The sequence below is a fragment of the Anguilla anguilla genome, chromosome 16 (assembly GCF_013347855.1).
Source record: "Anguilla anguilla isolate fAngAng1 chromosome 16, fAngAng1.pri, whole genome shotgun sequence".
In the NCBI taxonomy this organism is placed as follows: Eukaryota; Metazoa; Chordata; class Actinopteri; order Anguilliformes; family Anguillidae; genus Anguilla; species Anguilla anguilla.
The window spans coordinates 17,493,771-17,516,795 of NC_049216.1; the positions used below are offsets into that span (position 1 = coordinate 17,493,771).

Below are 23,025 nucleotides of genomic sequence, written 5' to 3' on the forward strand. Positions count from 1 at the left end.
ATGAGCTCTCTCTGTAGTGTCCCTCACACACACAGGCCCTGACAGCACAGCTGCGATGAGCTCTCTCTGTAGTGTCCCTCACACACACAGGCCCTGACCCTGCTCTCTCTGTAGTGTCCCTCACACACACAGGCCCTGTGGCAGCTCACCCTCTCCGATGCTCATCCCGGTGTCCACCAGATCTCCCTCCGGCAGCTCCCCAGCGCAGGCCAGCTTCTCTCTGGAGGCCTTCTTATCGCCCTGCTTCGTCTTTCCCCAAAAGCGCATCTTCCCCCGCACCCTGCCAGAAACACACACATTAAGAATCAGCCTAACTTGGTAGTAGCAGTTGAATAGAGTTGCCTGTTTATCACACTCATACTTTTCAGCTGACAAAACAAAAGGTGATACAGTAGAAACACTGCAATGGGAGCAGTAATAAAAATGGACATCTATGGAAATCTACTTCAGTAATCCACACTGAGTGAGACAGTAGCCAGACAGCGAAGAGACGAGCCCTTCCGTCTCCATACCTTCCGTCTGAGTGAGACGTCTTCCTCAGGGAGTCCACCTTGCCCAGGTCTCCGGAGGACATGGCCTTGTGCATCTTCTTCTGGTCTCCCGTGTGCGTGGACGGCTGCAACATCAAGGCACGGCAACGCACGTCAAAACAGGCAGAAGCACCGGAACGTTCTCACAGCTGAGCGCACGCGGAGGGGGCCCGCTGAGGGGCCCCGGATGGACGGGGGCCGGGGCTGGGGCCAGCGCCCCAGGGCGGGGTCCGGTGAGGGCGGCCAGCCTGTCAGCCCTGTCTCTCAGAGCTCTGCTCAGGGTGAACCTCCTCAACGGGCACAGTGCCTAACCTCAAAAACACCTCCGCTCTGTTCTGCTCACTACTCTGCACATTACCTTCAGCACACTGGAAACGGGATTACGCACAAAACATACTGCATCTATGATGCGCTGTATCACAGTCAGACAGAGTCCTCAAACTCTGAGAAATTCTACTGTGAAATGGTACTGTTAAATACAGTTACAAAATAATTATCTGGTTATTACTAAACTATCCACTTAACTATTAACTGTCAAGGAATTAATGTTGAAAGACACACCATCTTTAGGCATTCTCACTTTCTCATGAAAGCACTGCACAATGACTATGAACTGTTTAGTTGGCAAGTCTGCAAAGGGCACAAGAGGTCTTTTCCAGCGGGAACAGACGCAGAACAATTATTTGCCTCTAGGTGGCAGCATATCACAGGATGTGTTCTTAAAGCACCCTTTTCATGCCAATGACATGCTCTTAAGTGAGCGGTACAGATGCACAGGGGACCTGTACTTTCACTCTTCATCTGTACAGTGTAAACGGGGGTCTGTCACTGCCAATCCCATTCACACAAACACACTCAAATTCCACTTCACTGCAAAAAGACTCAGCAGAGTCTTGACACTGAATTCAGAGCAGTGTGCTGAATTCAGTGCTGGTAACACGGGTCTGCCCTCCTGGCAGGCATAGAAGACTAGAGACCTGATGGAGGTATACAATTAGGGGCTCAGCTGAATAACTATAAGGGAAGCTCAAACAAACAACAGGCTTGGAAGCTTTGACATTAATTGTAGCATTGTCAGTAAAATTAAGGCCTCCGAATATAAAGCACTGGATTAAGGGTTATCATGTCTAACTCAGCTTTATTTATACTGGGGGTTATAAATTAACCAACAAAGGGACATACTTACAGAAGCAGATTATGACACATTTAGTTATAAAAATGAACATTGATTTACATAGTAACACTGAAAAACAGAAAGTGAAAAATGGATGAATGAGCGCGCAGAGGCGAGGCTGGGGTGAGCGTGGCGCTGTGGCTCAGGGGCCCGCTGGGCCCAGGCCGTGCGCAGGCCTGAGGGTGAGGAAAGGAAGGAGATCGAGTGCGCCCCCACAAGGCAGTGACAGGCTACAGCATGCAATGATTGGTGGTTAACCAGGCTGGGACTGAAAGCAGGAGGCTTGCTCTCTCTTTCGCTCTCTCAGGCTTGGTGATGAATGGCAGAAGAAAGGAACGCCATTGTCCGCTCCTCCCCCCCCCCCCCCAAATCCCACCCCCACCCCGTCGGCCTTGCCGAGACGTTCGAAAACTAGCGCAGTGAACAGAGTATCTACAGCAGAGTGTGTTAACGTGGGCTAGTGACTCTCACAGGGGAAACGCTTCTCTGAAACAAGCCTTCCATGTCCTGGTTGTAGGAACTGACGATTTTTATTACCTTCAAACTGAACTGTTTCTAACAATCTAACAATGGAGAACAACTGTATGGTTGCAGAGAAACCTGATTCAGGGAAAATACCTTTAAAAAAAAAAAAAAGAATAAATAAACTTCTGACCCTGCTGCAATAATTTCTGAGACTTTGCAATAACCCTTTCTATACCATCCTCCCCTTCTGTAATCGCTGGTGTGTGGCTGCATTAATAATGCTGAAAGAGAACTGCGCAAGCAAAACAAATTCAGCAAAAGAGTATTCAATCTGACATTCCCAAGACACCAGCAGTAACAGAGAAAGAGATACAGAAAGGGTTTGGCTTTTCTCTTCCTGAACAGACCATCACAGTTCTGGCTTTTCTTCAGAAGGCATTCCCCCCATCTACAGTACAGCAGAAAAAAAATGACAAAGGACTTTGGAGTGTTGAAGCGCTTCAAGGTGGTCAGTACTGCGACTCTACCGAGGCTGAGCGGAAGGGTTAGCAGTGGAGAGACCCCGCTCGGTGAGCCTGGCACCCGGAGCAGGCTGGAGGGCCCGGGTGCCGTCTGGCTGTACATTTACCATTTCGGAGTCACTGTGACAAGCCTGTACAGCGCCCCCCTCTGTGTCCTGCTCGGGGTGGGGCAGGCTTGGGGACAGAGGGGGCGTCAGGGGGGTCTCATCGTACTCATGGTCCTCCGACTCCCCCTCCCCCTCGGGGTTTGAACCGCGGGTCAGGAAGTCGGACCGTGTCCGCGCCATGCGGGCTTTCTTTTTATGGCCTGGTCTGGCGACCTGATTAACCAAATGATAACAACACAGTAAAAACCTCCTGCTCCCCGCCCCTCTCCACCTCCCAAAACCCGGAGCGAGTGGAGGACCTGCTGTCCCAGCAAGCACCTCTGAGCCAGCACAAACAAGCCTGCACACACATAAAGAGCATACACATACGCATACACATAGACATACACACACAGTACACATACACACACAAATACACACTAAAGCACACACACACAGACTCGGCACAACTACGCTCAGAGCAAGAACACACATTCGATCTTTATATTTCCACTCTCCGTTCTGTAGGGACACTGCCACAACAAAGAAAAAAAAACAACTGATAATACTGGTTAAGTAATTAAAAGGATATTAAATGCGTGAAACACTCTGTTGCGGCCTAAGGGCCCACAGTAGCCATGCTGGCGTCGGCCCGAACTCACACACATAGCATGTGAGAGAGAGATGGCTGGCTAATGAAGGTTTAGGATGTGTTCAGCGGTGTTCACTGTGGAGCCAGAGGATGCTTTTGAGCCTGGACCCCTTCGGCCCTTGAAAAAAAGTTGCTGTTTGGGTTTTCACCCTGCCCTGTCACTCACCTCGCGTCCTTTCGCTCCTTTGAAGGTTTTGGAGCTGGAGGGTTCATCCTTTTGGATGGCCATTGACCTTTCTTGATTGGCAAAGTCCTTGTCAGACCTGAAACACAACAAACGCAACAGGTCTCTGTGTAAGAGCGCTCTGTGCAAAGACGCGCCAACTCCTGTCGTCCCGATGGTCAAACTCATTAGCTGAAGAACTACGTGGGGACTGTGAGGCTTTGTGAACCGCACAAAAGTGTGGAGCCAATGAGCAACACCAGTCAAAGGATGGGACTATCCTATGTCCAGTCAGTCACTGGCAGAACACAGTAGGACTCAGCCACTCACTACTACACAAACAAAAACAATACATACGTAAGGACAGAGTTCACCACTTACTTGGAAATGGCGGCCTTGTTGTCCTTGGGTGAGAAGAAGATGTTGGAAGTCCTGTCCGTCATGCTGATGTTGATGGTCTGGGAGGAGGATTTTTTGTGGGCCCTCCCCTTGGCCACTCCCTCTCGGGACTCCAGGGTGAGCTTGGGTGCCCAGCCGTCCTGCAGCGGCCGGCCCTCCCTCCGCTCCGGCTGGAACACGGGGATGGGCCGGTCCCTGGAGCCAGCGGGGCGGGGCTGCGAGGGCAACACGATCTGGACGTCCACGGCGGAGGGAGAGAGCTCCGAGGGGGGGGCGGGTCCGGGCGGCGCCGGGGACACCAGGAGGGAGCTGGGCCGGTCGGCTCTGCGGCCCGCCCCCCGGCTCTGCTGGATCCTCTGCAGCGCCTCCCCCCTCTGCTTCTCCAGCAGCTCCCTCTCGTACTGCGCCAGACACTTCCGCTGCGTCTCCAGCACCTCCGTCTGCCGGCGGATCTCCTCCATCATCTCCCGCTCCCTCTGCCGCTGCTGCTGCTTGTGCCGCTCCTCCTTCTCCTCGTTCATGCGCTCCAGCCGCTCCAGCACGTCGCGGGCCGCCGCGGGGGAGGCCGGCTCGCTGGTCTGGGCCGCGCTGTCGCGCAGCTCCGGGGGCGGGGCCTGGTCCTGGGCCTGGTCCTGGTCCTGGGCCTCGTCCAGGGGCGTGTCCTTCTGCATGCTGATGACCACCACCACGGGCCGGCGGGACGACTTGCCGGCGCCCTCGGACCGCGAGGCCGCGTCGGCGGGCAGGCGGGGGGCGGCCCCGCCCTCGTGGGCAGGAACGTAGAAGGTGGGCAGGTTGTTCTCGATTTTGGGGAGCGGGGCCAGGCTGGGCGGTTTGGTCCTGGGGCTGCCGGGGAGCTCCATGGGTTCTGGAGGTTCTGTCGGCGACGTTGGGCTGGACGGTAAGGCGTCGGGCGTGGCGGACGGAGAGTCTGGCCCCGCCCCCTCAGCCGCAGGGGCGACAGGCTTGGTTTTGGGGTAGTCCTCCGCGCCCAGCAGCTCAAAGCTCCCCCTGGAGCTCTCGCTGTCGGGGGTCCCCTGAGGGGAGTGGGCGCCCTCCGTGATCAGCTCGGCGGACCACCGCCGGTCCTCGGAGGGCGAGCCCCCGCCCGTGGACCTCACCTTCAGGAGCTCCAGGCTGAACTGGGCCTGCTCCAGCTCCCTCATCCTGCGGCTCTCCCGCTTGGCCCTCGTCTTCTGGTTGGGGTCGTCCGCCGCCCTGGGCCTCTCCCTCGCCGTGGACGATTCCGACAGCGAGGCCCTGCCCCGGCTGTCCCCGGCCCCCTCCCCTTCGGCCGGGGAGTCCTCGGGGGCCGCCTCCTCCGCCCCCTGCAGGGACCCCAGCCTCCGCAGGCTGCGCTCCCGCTCCTCGTACGAGCGGTCCTCCCACGTTCCAATGTCCATTCCCATGATCCTCGGCTGCTCCTCCTCCGGCGTGGGGCCGGCCTGTCCGTTCTGCAGCCGCACCTCCTCCTGCTTCTCCTCTTTCAGGGCCCTGAACCTGAGAAACAGGAAGTGTCACCAAACACCACAAACAAGCCGGGGATTACACGCAGAACTTGCGTCATATTATTTCTAACCTCACTAGCACAGTGCCAAGGGGGAAGGGCGAGTCCATTACAGCCACAGGCACTTGCCCACAGCCGCTAATCCTGGGGCTCAGGCTTTCCACAGACTGTTTACACTGTGAGCGCGAACAAAACACCTAACAGGCATCCCAGCAACAGCTTCGGGAGCGATGCGATGACGAGGCTACGGTTAGCGTGCTAGGGCTGCCAGTCCCCTCAGAGCAGGGGAGATGAGCCAGCAGAGCGCGGCGCTGGCGCAGTGCGCTACCTCTGTCGCGCCAGGTAGCCTCTGCCAGCGGCCTGCAGGAGCAGCACCGCGTCCCGCAGCCGGTGGTAGCAGCCCCTCTGGCGGTGTCCCCGCCAGGCCGCCTGGACGGTGCGCGCCGCCCGGGCCCGCCGGCAGCTGAGGAGCCTCCAGCCGCTCTGGATGACCCGCGCGGCCTCCGTTCGCTGCAGGAGGCGCTGTCGCTCCCGGTAACCCCGCCAGGCCGTCTGCAGGCACAGCGCCGCCGCCTCCTGCAGGGCGGGGTCAGGCTCCGCCTCCTCCTCCGCCTCCTTATCCCTGTAGCTCCGCCACCATTGCTGTGGAAAAAGCACAGAGGTCCCCGTCATCTTACCCGAGGAAAGGGATATGATTTCCTACGGATAGGGCTTCAAGAAGGAACAAACTCGCAGATGTGTGTGGAACAAAGCACGTGAACTTTGTAACGTCAGGCTATATGATACATATCTATTGACTGATACCCTCAACGGACTAGCAGAAGATTTATTTGGATTAGAAAAGTAACCTCAAACCTCAGACCTATGTAGTGCACCTAGAAATATTTGTTATTTCTCAGAATTAAGTTTAAATACTATCATTATTATCACAAGTGCAACTGAATGACCTTTTTTCGAATCATTACAGATGTGTCTTAACAGGTTAGTCATAACAGGTACCGCAGAAAAGCCAGCTGAAGTTCTCCACGCGTCCAGCCCTTCTGACCTGACTCGGTTTATGTACTCTAAAGTGAGACGCTGAGAAATGATTCCAGCTGACCGTCATGACACTCTGGTCTGTTTATTTCTCTTCAGGGACGGGCAGCCTTCAAAGGCATAAGTAACACAGTAACGCCGAAAACATTTTCTAATCACTTTCATCCTGCCAAGCCTATCACAACAGCAGCGCTTGATGGTTTATGTAACCCTTCTTTTCCAATTACTGTCATACACATTATTTACGCTTAGCGTGTCCCCAGCGCTCCGCTTCCAGGCTCCAAGGCTTTTTATTTATTTTCCTTCAATCAGGCGAAGCCCGTGACACCAGAGGCGTCTCTTTCCGAGAGCCAATTATCAGTTCCAGGAACAACACGGCTCCCGAAAATCCCGCTCGGGACAGAGGGGGAATAATCTGAAGGTACGGAAGCGTCCGGAGACTCGATTCGCAGCCGACTCCCCCTCCGAGGTCGCGACCTCTCTCTCTGCTCGTGTCTCACTCCCCACCCCCGCCCCTAGCCTCCCAGCTGCCCGATTAGTCACAATAAACGAAAGCAAAAATCATTTTTTAAAAAGGTGGAGAGCGCAGCAAAAGCACGCCCGTCGTCAGGGGATTTCGGCAGAAAACTGGCAACACCCGCCGCTGTGCTTTATGTCACAATCCCACATCAGACAAAGAGCGATCTCGTCCCAGACAGTACGTCAGAACAGCAGAGAGGAAAGACCGGGTTAAGTCTGACTGGCCGCAATTTACAATGGGCCCGGTCCAGGCGCTGCACAGAACCAATGCAGTAAACAGACTGGATGATGCAGAAATGAGACAGCAAACACGCGACGCCCACAGTGAGGTGGGACAGCACACTGACAGCTGCCGACCGGCCAACGAATCAGGGAGGCTGGTCAATGTGTGCCAGGACGTGGGAGCGAACGCCCGGTGCCCACGCCGCACAGAAAGCTGCCCGTCGCTGGACGGCCCGGCCGGACGCGGTGCCGCCCTCAGGACGCGGTGCGGTGCTGTCCGCGGGCCGCTGACTCACCTGGATGGCGCAGGCCGCCAGCCGCATGCTGACGAAGTGCCTCCTCTCCAGAAGGGCCCGGAAGCGGCGCTGCAGCCGGACGATCCGCCGAAGCACCTCCTGGTGGAGCAGGTCCTGCAGCCGCTGCCGCTCCATCTCCCGCAGGAACACCTGGGAGGGGGCGGGGACAGGGCAGGGGGCGTGTCAGACGCACACCGGGCACGCCCACTCTTAATAACCCCAGGAATGTCTGGCGTGGGGGGGGCTAATGACAGAGCGGGCCACAGCCCTGGGGGGGAAACTGTGACATCCTAATGGAATGGCGCTGGACTCTATCGGTGCATTGTGTGTGTGATTACCACCTCTGTTTTGCCCACACCTTCTGATGGCTCCTGGCCTCTAAATGGGGGGTTGTGGGCGACGTAGTTCCCCGCAGTAGAGTAAAACGTCTGGGTCTATTTTTGGCTGGGACCAACATGTAGGCCAGGAGGGGCTATTAGGTGCAGCAGTAGTGGCAGGATATACAGACTAAGGCTCACCAAGTGCACACCATTAGATTATAATATGCATTTCCTTAGCAGAGGCTCTAATCCCGGGTGGTTTAGATACTTATTGAATATTGTTTTCATACTTTCAGCTGGTTACTCACCGCAGAAATTCAGGCAAAGTGAATTTCCCCACCAGGAAATCATATCTACACGTGAGCCCAACAGCTACTCCATCCACACTGGTCAGGTAACGCGCACGCACACGTCACCATGACAAACGAAGGCCGCGAGCGGGCCTGTCCCGGCGAAAGTGAGCGCACTTACCATGGTTTTACCCACTTGGAACCCATCGGGCGCCAGGTCCACCTGGGACAGGTACGCCTGCAGGCCCTCCTGGGTGGCGCCCGTGCCGACGGGCAGCAGCACGCGGAAGTGACGGACGAAATCCTGAGCGGCGGAGAGACGGAGGAAATCAAAAACGCGCTCGACCGCGAACCTTCGCACACCCGGGGGAGCACTCACCAAGGCCACAGGTCTCAGTGCAGCGGGTTCCTTTCTGTCTGCACTGAACGCTAGCCACTGCGCTGTGTGTGCGGCTCACAAAACTCACACTGGGCATGTGCGAGGGGCCTGATGTCACTGAACACACAGGCTAACCGCTGACACGCCACTTCTGTTAACTCAAATCAACCAGTGGTGTTTGGGAGACTGGGTTTAAAAATCAGCCCCAGTGGTGTTTGGGAGACTGAGAAGGGGGAGGGGTTAAAAATCAGCCCCAGCATTCACCAGCAGCAGGGGCACTTTGGAAACCGCTGCTGCATTAGTATGTGATTATTATATTTGGGGAGGGGGGTGGGGGGTCATTCAGTACAATAGAGCACCTCTGTTCTGGGAGCTAGACGTCTGAGCCCATCCGAGGTGAGCACACTGCTCAGACATTCGTAACAGGCAATATGTTTGGGGGGAACTCCAAGGAACGAGGCTGTGGAATTAGCCCTCCCACTCAGGTCAGTTAATGAAAGTGACACAGAGCAGGAGAGCGAGGGGGAATTCAGCGCGGTACAGCTGAAAGATCTGCTCTCCGCTCCCAGCACATCACAAAGGGCCCTGCCAGACACAGAGGAGGCAACGGGCCAGTGGGGGCTGAGGTATATGCGCTTATGTGGCTCTGTGAGTATCCCCTTGTTGTCAGTAGACCCCACTGTGAGTATAATCTTGTTGCCTGTAGACCCCTATGTGAACATCCTCTTGTTGCCTAAAGAGGTCTCTGTGAGTATCCTCTTGTAGTCAGTAGACCCCTCCGTGAGTATCCTCTTGTAGTCAGTAGACCCCTCCGTGAGTATACTCTTGTTGTCAGTAGACCCCTCCGTGAGTATACTCTTGTAGTCAGTAGACCCCTCCGTGAGTATACTCTTGTTGTCAGTAGACCCCTCTGATTTTGCTGTTCTCTCACCTGATGGGTGTATTTGATGCTGTATCCTGATTGTCGGATGCGCACAGTCTCCAGCATGCCTGTGTAACGTAGCTGCCTCAGAACCAGGCCGTCATGGAAACGCAGGGGGAGCTGTGGGGAAGGGCAGAAATACCACTAAGCAACAACAAGGAGCAGAGGAAAAATCAACCAATCAGCTTAAAGCTAAAGACCAAAAGTGCTGTTCTGGAGACTGCACAACTATTATGCTTTAAAGGCTAATTCAGGGGGGACCACTCCTCAAAACCTGCAACTTTTCACACTACAATGCAAGTGTTGAAAGAAGCATTCACACATGAAGAAGCAATAATTGGGGTTTAATGTTCAAACTGAGTATCTTACTGCCAGCACTGAAGAAAAGCAGATTTCTGTCAGTATTTGGTGTACACTTTCATGTGTTACAGGCTGTTCACAAACATACATACCTTCTCTGCATTGGAGCGGATACATTTCACAAAGTAGGGCTCGGACTGGCCAAGTGTCTCCATTAGCTTATTCAGAGATGCCTACCCACACACGCACGCGCACACACACACACACACACACACACACACAGTGAGAAAGAGAGAGAATAAATCAAACAAATGTACAGTAGGTGTTCCATGAAAACACCCACACACAAAATACACAAGCTTTAAAAAAGAAAAAAGGACCAGACCTGATAAAATACAACCACTTCCTGAAAAACTGTTTTGTTGGTGACGCTCAGTGTTTTACTGCCGGAAGAGGGGGGAGGAGGGGCAGGATAAGGATAACTGTTTGTAGGAATGCGAGGGTTTTGTGTTTTAATGACCTCTCATCATTGGCTGCAGTCGATCCCCTAGTCTCACAGGGTGGGTGAGAGCTTTGGGGGAGTGTTCGAGACACCTCCTGAGGATGGCGCTATAGAGTGCGAGTTTGAGAGAGCACTCCACTTGGAGCTGATCTGTGCTCTTCAGAAAGCTGGGGGGAGAGGGGAGTGGAGGGTTGGGGAGGGAAGGGGGAGGATGTTCTGCTATTCTGGTGGTCAGGAATTCACTTTCCCCACTTGGCGGATTACAGCAATCAGACACACAACAGGATGCGGGGTGGTGACTTCATGCGGTGAGGTCACCGACACATTAGTGCAGGGATGTGTGCCAGGGCTCCAGGGTGGGCACTTCACCGGCTGTTTACAGCACTTTCCCCACCTCTCCAAGGCCCGGGACCCTAACACAGACCATTACAAAGGCACCCTCCATTTTGTCACTTTCGAAAAATGTGCACGAAATAAAAAAAACAAGTCATTAGTAAGTAAATAAATAAAACTCAGAGCATATGATAGTATTATACATTATTTATGTGCGGCCATCTTGAGTTCTAGCTCTAGCTTGGTTATTACAAGAAAACTGGAACTGTAATATCACTGAACCGTTTGTCCGAGAGAACGTGGGGGTGGGGGTGTCATGCCACATTTGAGATCATTACACACTCACTAGCCTTATGCCTTAGCAAAAGGCCCAGCAGCCGCTCAGTCTAGTAATCTGTTCCCTTGGGAACGCTGTGTGTATCTGCCAAAATGAATAAAGGGGTGGAAAATATGCCACGTCATCAGTGAGTTCAACACTGATATAGTCATTTAAGCCACCTGCTCCTAATTGAATCATTTCTGCTTAAAGTCCACAAATGTCCGCCAACTTCTGAACTGTCAGCATGAAATTCTAATTAAAAAAAATTTAAAGAATAAAAAAAGTAAATAAGCGTGGTGTAGGTAGGTAAATAAATAACCCAGATTTAATCGATAAATTGAAGTGATAAATCTGAGTTTAGTGAGTAAGAAAAATGACTTGTGAAACATGGAGCTCTAAAAAAGGGCAGACATGACCACATGAATGGTGTTTAGGGTGTGACCGAAACACACAGACTGGTCCGACCTCCAACAACAATACAAGCGAAGGGCAGGGCCAGGGTTGTGCCAGGAGGGTGTGAACACACGCCCAGGTCATGACTGGGCCGTCCTCTCAAAGGCAGGGGAAATTACATCACTCTCAGCTGCTTGTGTGAGCACCTGCGTGTGCATGTGTGTGTGTGTGAGCACACGTGTGTTAATACATAAGGAGCTGATCAGGGGAAGGTCATATGCATGTGACTAGGTGTGCATATTCTTGTGTGCATGTGTGTGCGACCTTCTGCAACTGAGTATGCACATAATTATGTTTAAGTATTACTGCGTTTATGTGTGTGATGTGTGTGTGTGTGCGCATACGTGTGTGTGTGTGTGTGTGTGTGTGTGCGCACGCGTACGTGTGAGTGTGTGTGTGTGCGTGTGCGCGTACATGTGTATGCATGCATGTGTGTGTGTGCGCATACGTGTGCGTGTTCACCTGGAACTGAGCGCTGATGCTCGGAGGTTTCTTCTTCTTGTGCAGGTGCAGCAGGGACTTGGTGATGCGGTCGTGGAGCGTCAGGCAGCTGAGGTACTTCAGAGACTTCACATCCAGCAGATGCTGCAGGAGAACACACAGCCCAGAGTCTGGATCACTGACCCCCACACACAACACTCAACCAGGGCCTGCAGTACTGACAGCACACTCAACCAGGGCCTGCAGTACAGACAAGACACTCAACCAGGGCCTGCAGTACAGACAACACACTCAACCAGGGCCTCCATCACTGACCCCCACACTCAACCAGGGCCAGCAGTACTAACACACTCAACTAGTATCTTCATTTGCCGCTACCATTAAAGTTGTGACACGCCCATCAGTGTGAAATGTTTCAGGATTGTAAGGCTTACCTTTGGCAGGCTAGGCTTCAACTTGTAATTTTTGTTCCTCCTGTAAGACAGAAAGTGCGTCAGTTTTGGTTCCAAGGCACCAGAGTACAGTACATTGTTAGTGCAGTGACTCATCCATCTGATCACCACTAGGGGGCTCACATGAGGATGCCGTGGGCCCTCTCCAGGAGCTTGCTGCTGGTGGAGTTCACAAAGACGCCGTCTTCTTCCAGCAGGGAGCCCGAGGACGACAGGCGGCCGGACCTCCCGCTACGCCCGTTCCAGCCCACGCTGAAGCTCTCCCTGATGGGACACACACACACACACACACACACAGTCAGGCACACATGACAAACCCACTGTGTGGAATACAACTCCTCACCCCACACAGGCAAGCACAAGCCTGTACATCGCATTCATCCTAAAATCTTGTTTCCCTGTCTGTAGGGAGGAGAAACCTGTGTCTCATGCTAAGAGTTGGTCATAATTCAGCGGTGCCATGCTGGAGCCCCTGGTTAAAGTCAGCTGGCAGTGTATACCAGTCCCAGGGAGGAGAGCGACAGAACCCCAGAGCCCTGACCTCTCTGTAAGGTAAAGCTCTGATTATTCTGCTCCCTGGGCAAACACAGTGCAGCCTCCGCAGACTGGTCAGAGGGGTTAGTCCAAATCCCAGAGAAACCTTCAGACACAAATGCACCGAGGCACTCAGAAGAAGACACCCCCCACCCAGAAAATCCATTTGTGGTATCGGAGTAGAATCTATACCTTATCAGAATCCACTCTATTTATACAGCTCCACACGTTATTCATACCCCTTACACTGGAGCACACACACACGCACACGCACACGCACACGCACACGCACACGCACACGCACACGCACACGCACACGCACACACACACACACACACGCACACACACACACATGCACACGCACACGCATACATACACACACTAACATGTTTACTTGTGCAAACAAGATGAGTATAAAAATAAGAAGCTGGGAGGCCTTAGAGCCATTAAATGAACAGCCAGGCTGGGAACCAAAGGATTTTGCAACATCTTCTGTGGTGGAAGTGGAAAAAATTCAGGCCATTTAGCAAATATTTCCTTCAGCCAACTGTGGTGTGAGCTGACAGCCAAGCGGAGTCTGGAGCGGATTCTAACATTCTGCGGCCTCCTGCGGTCCCCCCTCTGCTTTGGTCTTTGCAGGTCCTGTTTGGGTTTCTGAGTAAACGGGTGTGAACGGGACCCAGGGGAATTCATCTTTTTGCATATGAATCCTAGCAAATCGGGTCTTTGATGAAGAAAACAAGTACATAACACAAAACTGGGGCGAGTGATCCAGTAATGTAGAGGTCTTTATTTTTATTATATTTTACTTTTTGCAATTTGAAGCACAGAGGCAGATTGATAGAGACTGGTGATTTAAACTTGCTGAGCTCTGCGGTTGTAAATAATACTGTCATAAAGTAGCGCGTCCAAAAGGACCTCATGGAAATAGAGGTGCTTTCCTCCAAGGCCTGCCCAATACCAGAGCCTCTAAATGCAGCAGGCTCCGCCCCCGGTCGCCGGGCGCAGCAACGCCCAGAGGAAACAGGAAGGGACTGGACAACGGCCAGGCAGAAAGACGAGGTGGGAAGAGCAGGAATTCCGCTGGCGTCCGCGCGCTTCGGTGTTCCCGGGCGCTGGCTCATTCCGAGGGCTGGGGGAGCGTGCCCAGTTTCTGTTTTTCTCTTTGGGAAAAGGGCGGGGCAGGGTGGAACAGAGGTGGCGTTACGGCAGGTCAGGGCTGGGGCAGACAGCGAAATGTCCGCCATTTCCCCCGCGCCGGTACTGCCGCACGCGCTAACCCAGCAGCAGGGTCCTGGGGTACGGATTCCCGGCCCGCCCCTGAGAGCAGGGCGCTGGGGACGTGCGCCGGGCCGCGGGCCCTCAGGAGGGAACACAATGCACAATGCAGCTCCACCCCAAAACACGCAACGCCCAGCAGCCAAAACGGCTCCAGCAGCCCACACCATGGCACAGCGAGGGCCTCACGCTATGGGGAGGGGAGGCCCCTGCAACCTGAACACTCGCCTCCAATAAACAACCAAAGCACTAATGACTCTCTACATACATTTCATTCTTTCAATTATTCCAATAACCAGATTCAAGAAGATGTATATATATATATATATATATATATATATATATTTTTTTTTTTTTTTTTTTTTTTAAAGAGTTTTCCTAAATGTAACACTGATGTTTCAGGACAATGTACCCTTACATTAAAACCTGTTTGTCAGTGTTAATTAATTAATGAATATTTCCTCACTCTGTCACACATCAAGATCCAAGTGCCTTTATGCCTAATCAGGCTGGGAAAAAAGAAGCCTTTTGTTTCTTTATTCTCTTTTCAGAAAAGGCCAGAAGTGTGAGGGAGAGAGAAGGCCAGAGAGAGAGAGCAGGAGAGAAAGAGAGAGCAGGAGAGAGAGAGAGAGCAGGAGAGAGAGAGAGCAGGAGAGAAAGAGAGAGCAGGAGAGAGAGAGAGAGCAGGAGAGAGAGAGAGCAGGAGAGAAAGAGAGGCCTATTTTTCCAGCACACCGCTGCCTGTAGTAATCACGCTCACGCTGACACAGGCGCTCAGGTGTAATCCCACGCGTAACAGGAGAGGACATTCCCACCGCACACACCGCCGGACCAGAGCGGACCAGAGCGGACCAGAGCGGATCAGAGCGGACCAGAGTGGACCTGAGCGGGCCAGAGCGGGCCTGAGAGGACCAGAGCGGATCAGAGAGGACCAGAGCGGTCCAGAGCGGATCAGAGAGGACCAGAGCGGATCAGAGAGGACCTGAGCGGACCAGAGTGGACCAGAGCGGGCCTGAGAGGGCCAGAGCGGACCTGAGAGGGCCAGAGAGGACCAGAGAGGACCAGAGCGGGCCAGAGCGGGCCTGAGCGGACCTGAGCGGACCCTGCCGCGCCTTCCGCAGGCATAGCTCCCCCCTGACATCACACAGGAAGCAGCTGCCCGGGCTTAGCGGCCACTGAGTAACCCAGAAAGCGCGAGCGCAGCCGGCAGGGGCTCCGCTCAACAAAAGCGCCGTTGTGAGACCAGGTCAGCGGCCAGGCCCGAGCGGTGATGTCACGCCGCGTGGTAACTCAGGAGGTACGAGGGTCCGGAGGAAGCGGGAGCGTTCCCCAGGGCCCGTCCCCTGCGCAGACATCTCTCATCCTGAGGAGGCCAGGGGCGCAAAGCATCTCTGAGGGGCAGTCAGGCCTCAGCACCTCCCTCAGAGCTCTGACTGCATCGCTTCCCCACACACCAGCCCTCTGTCTGCAGGACTAGCACAGCGTGAGCAGAGCACTGATTAATGAGCTGCTAAATGCTAACCGCTTCAGTTACCCATGAGCTGTTAAATGCTAACCGCTTCAGTTACCCATGAGCTGTTAAATGCTAACCACTTCAGTTACCCATGAGCTGCTAAATGCCAACCGCTTCAGTTACCCATGAGCTGCTAAATGCTAACCGCTTCAGTTACCCATGAGCTGTTAAATGCTAACCGCTTCAGTTACCCATGAGCTGCTAAATGCTAACTGCTTCAGTTACCCATGAGCTGCTAAATGCTAACTGCTTCAGTTACCCATGAGCTGCTAAATGCTAACTGTTTCAGCTACCCATAAGCTGCTAAATGCTAATCGCTTCAGTTACCCATGAGCTGCTAAATGCTAACCGCTTCAGTTACCCAGGAGCTGCTAAATGCTAACTGCTTCAGTTACTCATGAGCTGCTAAATGCTAACTGCTTCAGTTACCCATGAGCTGTTAAATGCTAACCGCTTCAGTTATCCATGAGTTGCTAAATGCTAACTGATTCAGTTACCCATGAGCTGTTAAATGCTAACCGCTTCAGTTATCCATGAGTTGCTAAATGCTAACTGCTTCAGCTACCCATGAGCTGTTAAATGCTAACCGCTTCAGTTATCCATGAGCTGCTAAATGCTAACCGCTTCAGTTACCCAAGAGCAGCTAAATGCTAACCGCTTCAGTTACCCATGAGCTGCTAAATGCTAACCGCTTCAGGTACCTTTCCAGCTTAAATCTACAGCGGAAAGGCGGTGGGGGTGGGGTCTTACCGTGGAGATTTTTCATTCGGCGTGTTGGCGCCCTGAAGGTCAGACAGCGGCGTCCTGGGACTCTTCCGGGTGATACCTGATTGACACAGAGACAACAACAAAGGGTTAAAAGGAAAACGCACACGCACACGCACACACACACAAAACAGGAGTTGGAAGGACACATGCACACACCCAAACCGCACCTCAAAGCAGCCCCAGAAGTCATAGATCTCTTCACATCTCAATATTTTCAAGAGACAAGAGTGGAGACAAGAGCATTATAAAGGAGATGTGAACATGGACCATTCTCCTTTAAGTCAGAGGAAAACCTCATTCATACAGCAGCCATAAAATACTGTGTATTAAGTCAGGGTGTATAGAGCTGGGAGGGTCTGAATAATGCATGGTGCCCAAAGTAGAATCCAGGAAATTCAGAGGCAATGTCTGGAGTACTAGCGCTAAAAGAGTGTGAGCTATAGATTCAAATGAGAGCTGTGTTCCAACTCTCCCAAGACGTACCCAGAGTGCTAATCTAATGCATCATCTCCAGTTTCCTCACTACGAAAGCAGATTGCTCTCTGCTGTCAGCATAAGCCCCGGTAATGTACTTGTGATAAATGTGGGCAGCATTAGCTCATGGAGAGATACCTGACACTGGAGCAGGGTTTGTGCATGATGATACTGAAGGAACAATGCCTGATCCCAGACCAAAAGGACAGTCAGAGCTTTTCTGAGCACAGTAACTTTGGACCGGAGTCAGGGACAATAAACCAATTCCACGGGGAAACTGTATTTGGGAAATTGTGATTATTGCGTTGGGGAAATGGTTTCGATTACGTCCATCAGATTCCATTAGAATGGCTGGCGAGACAAGGTGACAAAATCCATAGGCTGACTGTGCATTCCTCTATCTGCACACCACTGTCAGTCAAACGCTCTATAAACACACTGCAGACCATACAGACCACAGCTTACTCCAGAATGCCTTTCAACACAGCTTACAGAAACCGCCATAAAGGATATGGCAGTAAATATACTGCAAACATGCAAGTGACAGCAAAATGCCAAACATACACATGTTTTCAATTATGTTTCATTTTGAGTGGGAAATTGCAGAAGAATTGTGTTGTCATAAAAAATATATTTTTAGAGATCATGTTATAAAACAGAAAGCTCAGGATTAACTGCACAGGATGAATACTAAAACAATACATTTGTACATTTTTCTTTATTGGACTATATTGATGTTAACCTGCATATTTTCTGGAGCACAATTGTTGCTTATCACTCAAAAAACTGAAACTGAAAAGCTCTTTTTTAAACAGAACAGGTTAAACTAACTCATTCCGAACGGACAATGTCCATCATTTAGAGTTCTTAGTTCTGCAGCGCACTTGTTCTTTTTAGTTCCGCAGTTGTTCCTAAAAGTTCCTTTTAGCTGCTGGTGTGTGCTATACACCACTTAAACATTTCTATACACAACTAACATTAAATAAAATGAAACAAAAAAATGGCTGCATTGCAGAATGTCTCATTACACACATTGTCTCAGCATATGGATGATGATTAGTTAGGTGTGGAGAGAGACTCCCACCACCCCAGATACCTTACCCACTGTCTGACTGATCCAGCCTCCCCTTATCCCTGTCCCTAGAGACCTTGTGTGTGGAGGATGGGGGTCACAGTCCTATGGGTATGGTATACACTGCTGCCCCCAGTGGCATGAGTGTGCACTGCACTCTATGGCTGTTGGGTTTTTTTGTGCGTGTGTGTGTGTGTGCGTGCGTGCGTGCGTGGGAGTGTCAGTAATTGTGTCAGTATGAGGGTACCATACCTGTCCATGCGTCAGGGGCATGCGGAGCCAGTGGAGCCCCGGGAGGGGGCGGGGTTAGTGAGGAAGAACTGGCAGAGGAGCCGGTGGGTCATGCAGGGGGGGTTACTCAGACACTTACAGGAGCAAACAGTGATTGGGGGGGGGGGGGGGGGGCGTGGAGACCAACTGACAGGGAGACTTCACATCTACAGGGCCACTGAGGAACATGGGAGCTTCAGACAGACAGCCTCCCTATGACTCCTCCCTAAAGGCAATGTTTGCCAACTTGGTAAAACAATGTCTGCAGTAGCAATTTAAAGAGAAGGCTCGGCACAAAGCACTTGGAAGAGACTTATTGAAAATAACGTGCCTTGGCCAAGACGTCTTCACACGTGCCAGTTTTCTGGAATTATTGGGCCTTGAAATAAAAATTCCGTCAAAGAAAATAAATACATTGGCTAGAAATGAACGCCGGCTGCTGTTTGCCGAGGTGGGGAAAGAGCAGGCAGCTTCGGGAGATTACCGCCCGAGCCTGCGAGCGGGTTGGCTAACAGTTTCTGGGGCAGGCTACAGCTCAGCTGAGAGCCGGGCGTTTGGGGCGGGGCAGCCGAAAGGCGGCAAACGCAGTTGGTCTCCTCGCCCTTTGGTCCCGGGTGCGTGGAATGAGGAGAGAGGAATTGTGGGATTGCAGCCTTACTGTACTTCTCCTCTTTGCACCTCTGCAGGATCTCTAAGCTCCTCTGATGCACAGGGTGGTGCAGAAAGCTAAAACTATCCACGCTTTTCAAGACCGCACACGGAACAGCATCATCATGCCCTTGGGGAAGCAAAAAAGAAACAAACACAACAAACAGAGAAGAGAAGGAGAGGGAGAGGAGACAAAAAGAAAGAGAGAGAGATTAAAAAAGAGAAGAATGAGTGCAATCTACAAGAGAAACAACTGCAAGGCTTACAGAAAACAGTCGAATTGAAAACGTCTCGGCATGGCGGAGACGGCTTTATTTTTCCACATCGGCTCAAAGCAAGCCTGACTGGCTGTGCTTCGGCCAATGAGAACAGAGAATCTGGCCCGTAAGTGTGTCAGCTGCCACTAGCATTCTGCAACTAGAGGTCCCCTCTGGCCAACTGAGTTATGACCTGGGAGGGTAATTTCATTAAGCTACACTAAATAAATCTTAGGGCTGAGCACATTTCTGGCAGTGGGGTCTGGGTATTGAAAAATCTTATTCCCAAAACCACAAATGGCTGTCCTTGATGGAGGGTTTCAGCGAAGTGAGCTTTTTGCCAAATTTGTGGAGCGGAATGTGAAATGTTACAGCTCCCTGAAGGATAGGCCCAGACCCTGAGGGGAGCTAGCAGGGACACGGGCGGGTTTGGGGTATGGCGATGACAGGAGGCTGTTTCACTCTGGAGAGCAGGGGGGCGACTGGTCCCTCACCCACACTCCCTATCCCTCAAAGTGGCACAGCTCCAGTCCCTTCTCCCTGCCCTTTCCGAAAATCATCTCAAACACCCCGGTCCTCGGGGGCTGGAGTGCGTATGGCCTTAAATGGGTCTGTCAGTGTCAGGGAGCTGCCCATCTGGAAACGTTTACACTGTCCTGCGCGGAGCTCGCATCCTTGTGGGGACCTGGCACAGTTACAGTAGAGCTGAGCTGCTTGTTTGTGCTGCGTGCAGCAGCAGTGCAGAAAGGCTGGCAGTCCATCTACAGCCAGCTGAAACTGCAGGGGCTGTGCCCTGCCGTTACTGCAGGGAGAGAGCAGGGCGGAGACACTGTAGGTCCCCCTACGACTGCACTGCGCCAACACGGGCACATACAGCACACACACATACACACATACACATACACACACACACACACGCATGCACATACATACACACACACACACATACACACACACACACACACGCATGCACATACATACACACACGCACACATACATACACGCACACACACGCACACACACACACACACACACCCCCACATGCGCACACACACATATACACACACATGCACACGCACACACACACACACCCACATGTGCTCAGACACATATACACACACACACATACACACACATGCACACACATACACACACATGCACGCACGCACACACACAAATAGATGCACGCATGTACACATACACCCTCATACACACACGCACACACATTCTGTGCTCTCCCGTTACTACTGCACAGAGCCCTCCCACAGGAGCAGAATTATGCATGAATCATCACCTGCTATACATCACCGCTAACCTAATGCATCAATTCCTATTAATGAAGTCAAGTGTGGGTAATGCACACATAAACCATGATTAATGCTAAATGGGAGCATAAAAATTACAATTTCACAACGGACATTTGGCTCCAAAAACAGCATAATTTGATTTGACTGAAAGCATTGCACTCGAAACACATTTAAAATGTATTATTTTTGTGCCTTTTTGTGATAAAGTGGAAGTCATGGGAGACAGTAGCCACTCCCAATTTCATCACAGGCTCTAGGCTTTAAAATGAAACTGGGGATTAGCGAAGATCACATGCAAAAAACAATAATGTATTTTTTTAAACATTGTTTTTATTCAACCATTTTCTTCTCTTTTTGTGCAGCATTTGAATGCCCAGATGAGGCTGTAGGCCCATCTCCTAACCTCTAGGAGGGCATGACCTGGCCTGCGTGACAGCTGCAACACGAGCAGTCAGGCTCCGCCTCCATCACAGCGTGGTCTAAACGCTGCGCTGAGCAGTGGCTGCTGGGGAAAACAGCCAGGCTGCAGGACCTCCTTCCACCAGAGGGGTCACCGCTGAGTGATGAGCCGGGGAGGGACTGCAATCTACCGCCTTTTAACACAGACGTCTTAAACAAGCGCAGATTCAATTTGAAGCTGTTGACTCCGACCCACACAAAGGAGACTCGTATGAAAACCCCATGATGAAAGGGCTTAAATAAAATGAAATGATGCTAGCTCGCCCACACATGGTACTGATCCAGGGCTTCAGAGGCCAGGTGTAGTACCAGTCACAACAAGGTCTGCCTCATCAGGGGTTACTTCCTTCCTGTCAGAGGGGAGGGAGGGCGCCCTCTAGTGACTCCTCTCAATATGACCTGCAGCCACCCAGCAGTGGAACAGACACAGTCCGCAGCCCAGGAGGCCTCAATGCCTGCCCTGCACGGCGCAGAACCAAACCGGGGGACACCACTCTCCTGCGTTAGCCTCTCCAGTCAGAGCAACACCCACAGCAGCATAAGAGGGGAGGGGCTTGCGCGTGTCACACTATGTCTAGACAAGGAGTTTGTGAGCAAAGCTTTTAAGCGTACAAGTCTGCTTGAATGCTCTTGTCGTATCGTGTGCTGAGCGTGATGGTGCAAAGGATTTATGGCCCAACAGCCTGTTTGGCAGGATGAAGTGAAGTTGTAACTTCATGGTTGCTCTTATATAACAAGATGGTTTTTCCTCTTTTTCTTTGGTAAAGATGCATATTTGAACAGCCTGGGGGGCCAAACAGTCTGCACAGCTGATGAATAATTGAGCAACTACTGTATGTCCTGAACTGTGAAATCAACCTCATTTAGTCAGCTGGAAACATTTGGGCGACACATTGTGCACAAGAACAGCCTCTTCCCGCCCAGGACTTCGATTTTAAGCAAATTTACCATCCGACCGGGCGTGCTCAGAGACATATGGCACTGCGGGCTAAAATAGAACAGTGAGTCAGACAGGCATTAAAATGATGCATCGTGGCACGGGGCACACCCACACTGTACTCTGTGTACGAGTATGTGCACGTGTGTGTGGGTGTGAGTGTGTGTGTGCGCGCTTGTACATGTATGAGGACGTGTGTGTGCGTGCGTGTTGTGCGTGTGTGTTGTGCATGTGTGGTGTGCGGGTGCGTGTGTGTGTGTGTGTGTGTGTGTGTGCGAGTGCGTGTGCGTGCGTGTGTATGTGCGTGCGTGTGGGGTGTGTGTGTGTGTGTGTGTGTGTGTGTGTGTGTGTATGTGCGTGCGTGTGGGGGGTGTGTGTGTGTGTGTGTGTGTGTGTGTGTGTATGTGCGTGCGTGTGGGGTGCGTGTGTGTGTGTGTGTGTGTGTGTGTGTGTGTGTGTATGTGTGTGCGTGTGCACGTGTGTGAGCGCAGGCCTTTCCAGCGTGTGGACTCACCGCTCTTCTTCTCCACGTATCTCTTCCCCGCCTCTCGGAAGGCCACCATGGCGCGGAAGTACGCCCGCAGCACGGCCCAGCGGAAGGTGGCCACGGGGTCGATGCCCATCAGCCCGCAGATGAAGGCGTTCTTGCTGCTCTTCAGGAGCGCCACGATGTCGGGCCTCATGTGGTCCGTGTTCTTCTCCCTGAAGTCCTGCGGACCCAGAGAAGGGTGAGGCCCGCAGTCCACACACTCCGCACACCTGCCTAAAACCTCACCGCCACGTACACAACTACAGCATGTCTGTATTATCTATCAGCGCACAGTCACATGTTAAGCCGCGTTTCCACCGCAGGAACTATACCCCGGAACTAGGAACCTTTTGAGGAACTCAGTGCGTTTCCACCGCAGGAACTAGGGTCTAAATTTAGTTCTGGGGGCTTTGTTTTACCCCCCAAAACGTTCCTGCTCGGGGGGTAGTACTTTCCGAAAGTACAGGAACCTTTTGGGTGGAGCTTGCAGCGCTGAAGATTTCTGATTGGTCGAGTACTCGTAGCATTTGTGTTGTATTTATTTTCCGCCATTACCCGCCATGTTTGAAAATATGCAGCGGCAAACCAATTTATTTTCATAATAACAAATCAAACTTGTATGTTATGCGGCGCAGTAGCCTACTTTTGGTTATAGCCTGTCAACGTCTTGGAATTATAACGTGTGCTCTTCTGTTCTTT

The 23,025-nt window shown here is 52.2% G+C and overlaps 1 protein-coding gene across 5 annotated transcripts in view; it reads right to left on the reverse strand.

The window, feature by feature from the left end:
• LOC118214770 (unconventional myosin-IXAa-like) overlaps nt 1-23,025 on the reverse strand; it is a 163,179-nt gene that overhangs the window by 13,616 nt on the left and 126,538 nt on the right. For 4 of the 5 annotated variants that reach the window (XM_035394975.1, XM_035394974.1, XM_035394973.1 and 1 more), the window contains 16 exons: nt 22,312-22,507; nt 18,848-18,967; nt 16,356-16,431; nt 12,404-12,544; nt 12,263-12,302; nt 11,850-11,972; nt 9,933-10,013; nt 9,490-9,600; nt 8,361-8,483; nt 7,570-7,719; nt 5,826-6,139; nt 3,973-5,490; nt 3,595-3,691; nt 2,798-3,010; nt 513-616; nt 150-280 (listed from right to left, as the gene is read on the reverse strand). In XM_035394975.1, the coding sequence (XP_035250866.1) occupies nt 150-280; nt 513-616; nt 2,798-3,010; nt 3,595-3,691; nt 3,973-5,490; nt 5,826-6,139; nt 7,570-7,719; nt 8,361-8,483; nt 9,490-9,600; nt 9,933-10,013; nt 11,850-11,972; nt 12,263-12,302; nt 12,404-12,544; nt 16,356-16,431; nt 18,848-18,967; nt 22,312-22,507 (3,538 nt within the window). The remainder of the gene's footprint in view (nt 1-149; nt 281-512; nt 617-2,797; nt 3,011-3,594; nt 3,692-3,972; nt 5,491-5,825; nt 6,140-7,569; nt 7,720-8,360; nt 8,484-9,489; nt 9,601-9,932; nt 10,014-11,849; nt 11,973-12,262; nt 12,303-12,403; nt 12,545-16,355; nt 16,432-18,847; nt 18,968-22,311; nt 22,508-23,025) is intronic. The other variant, XM_035394977.1, reaches the window with a different exon arrangement.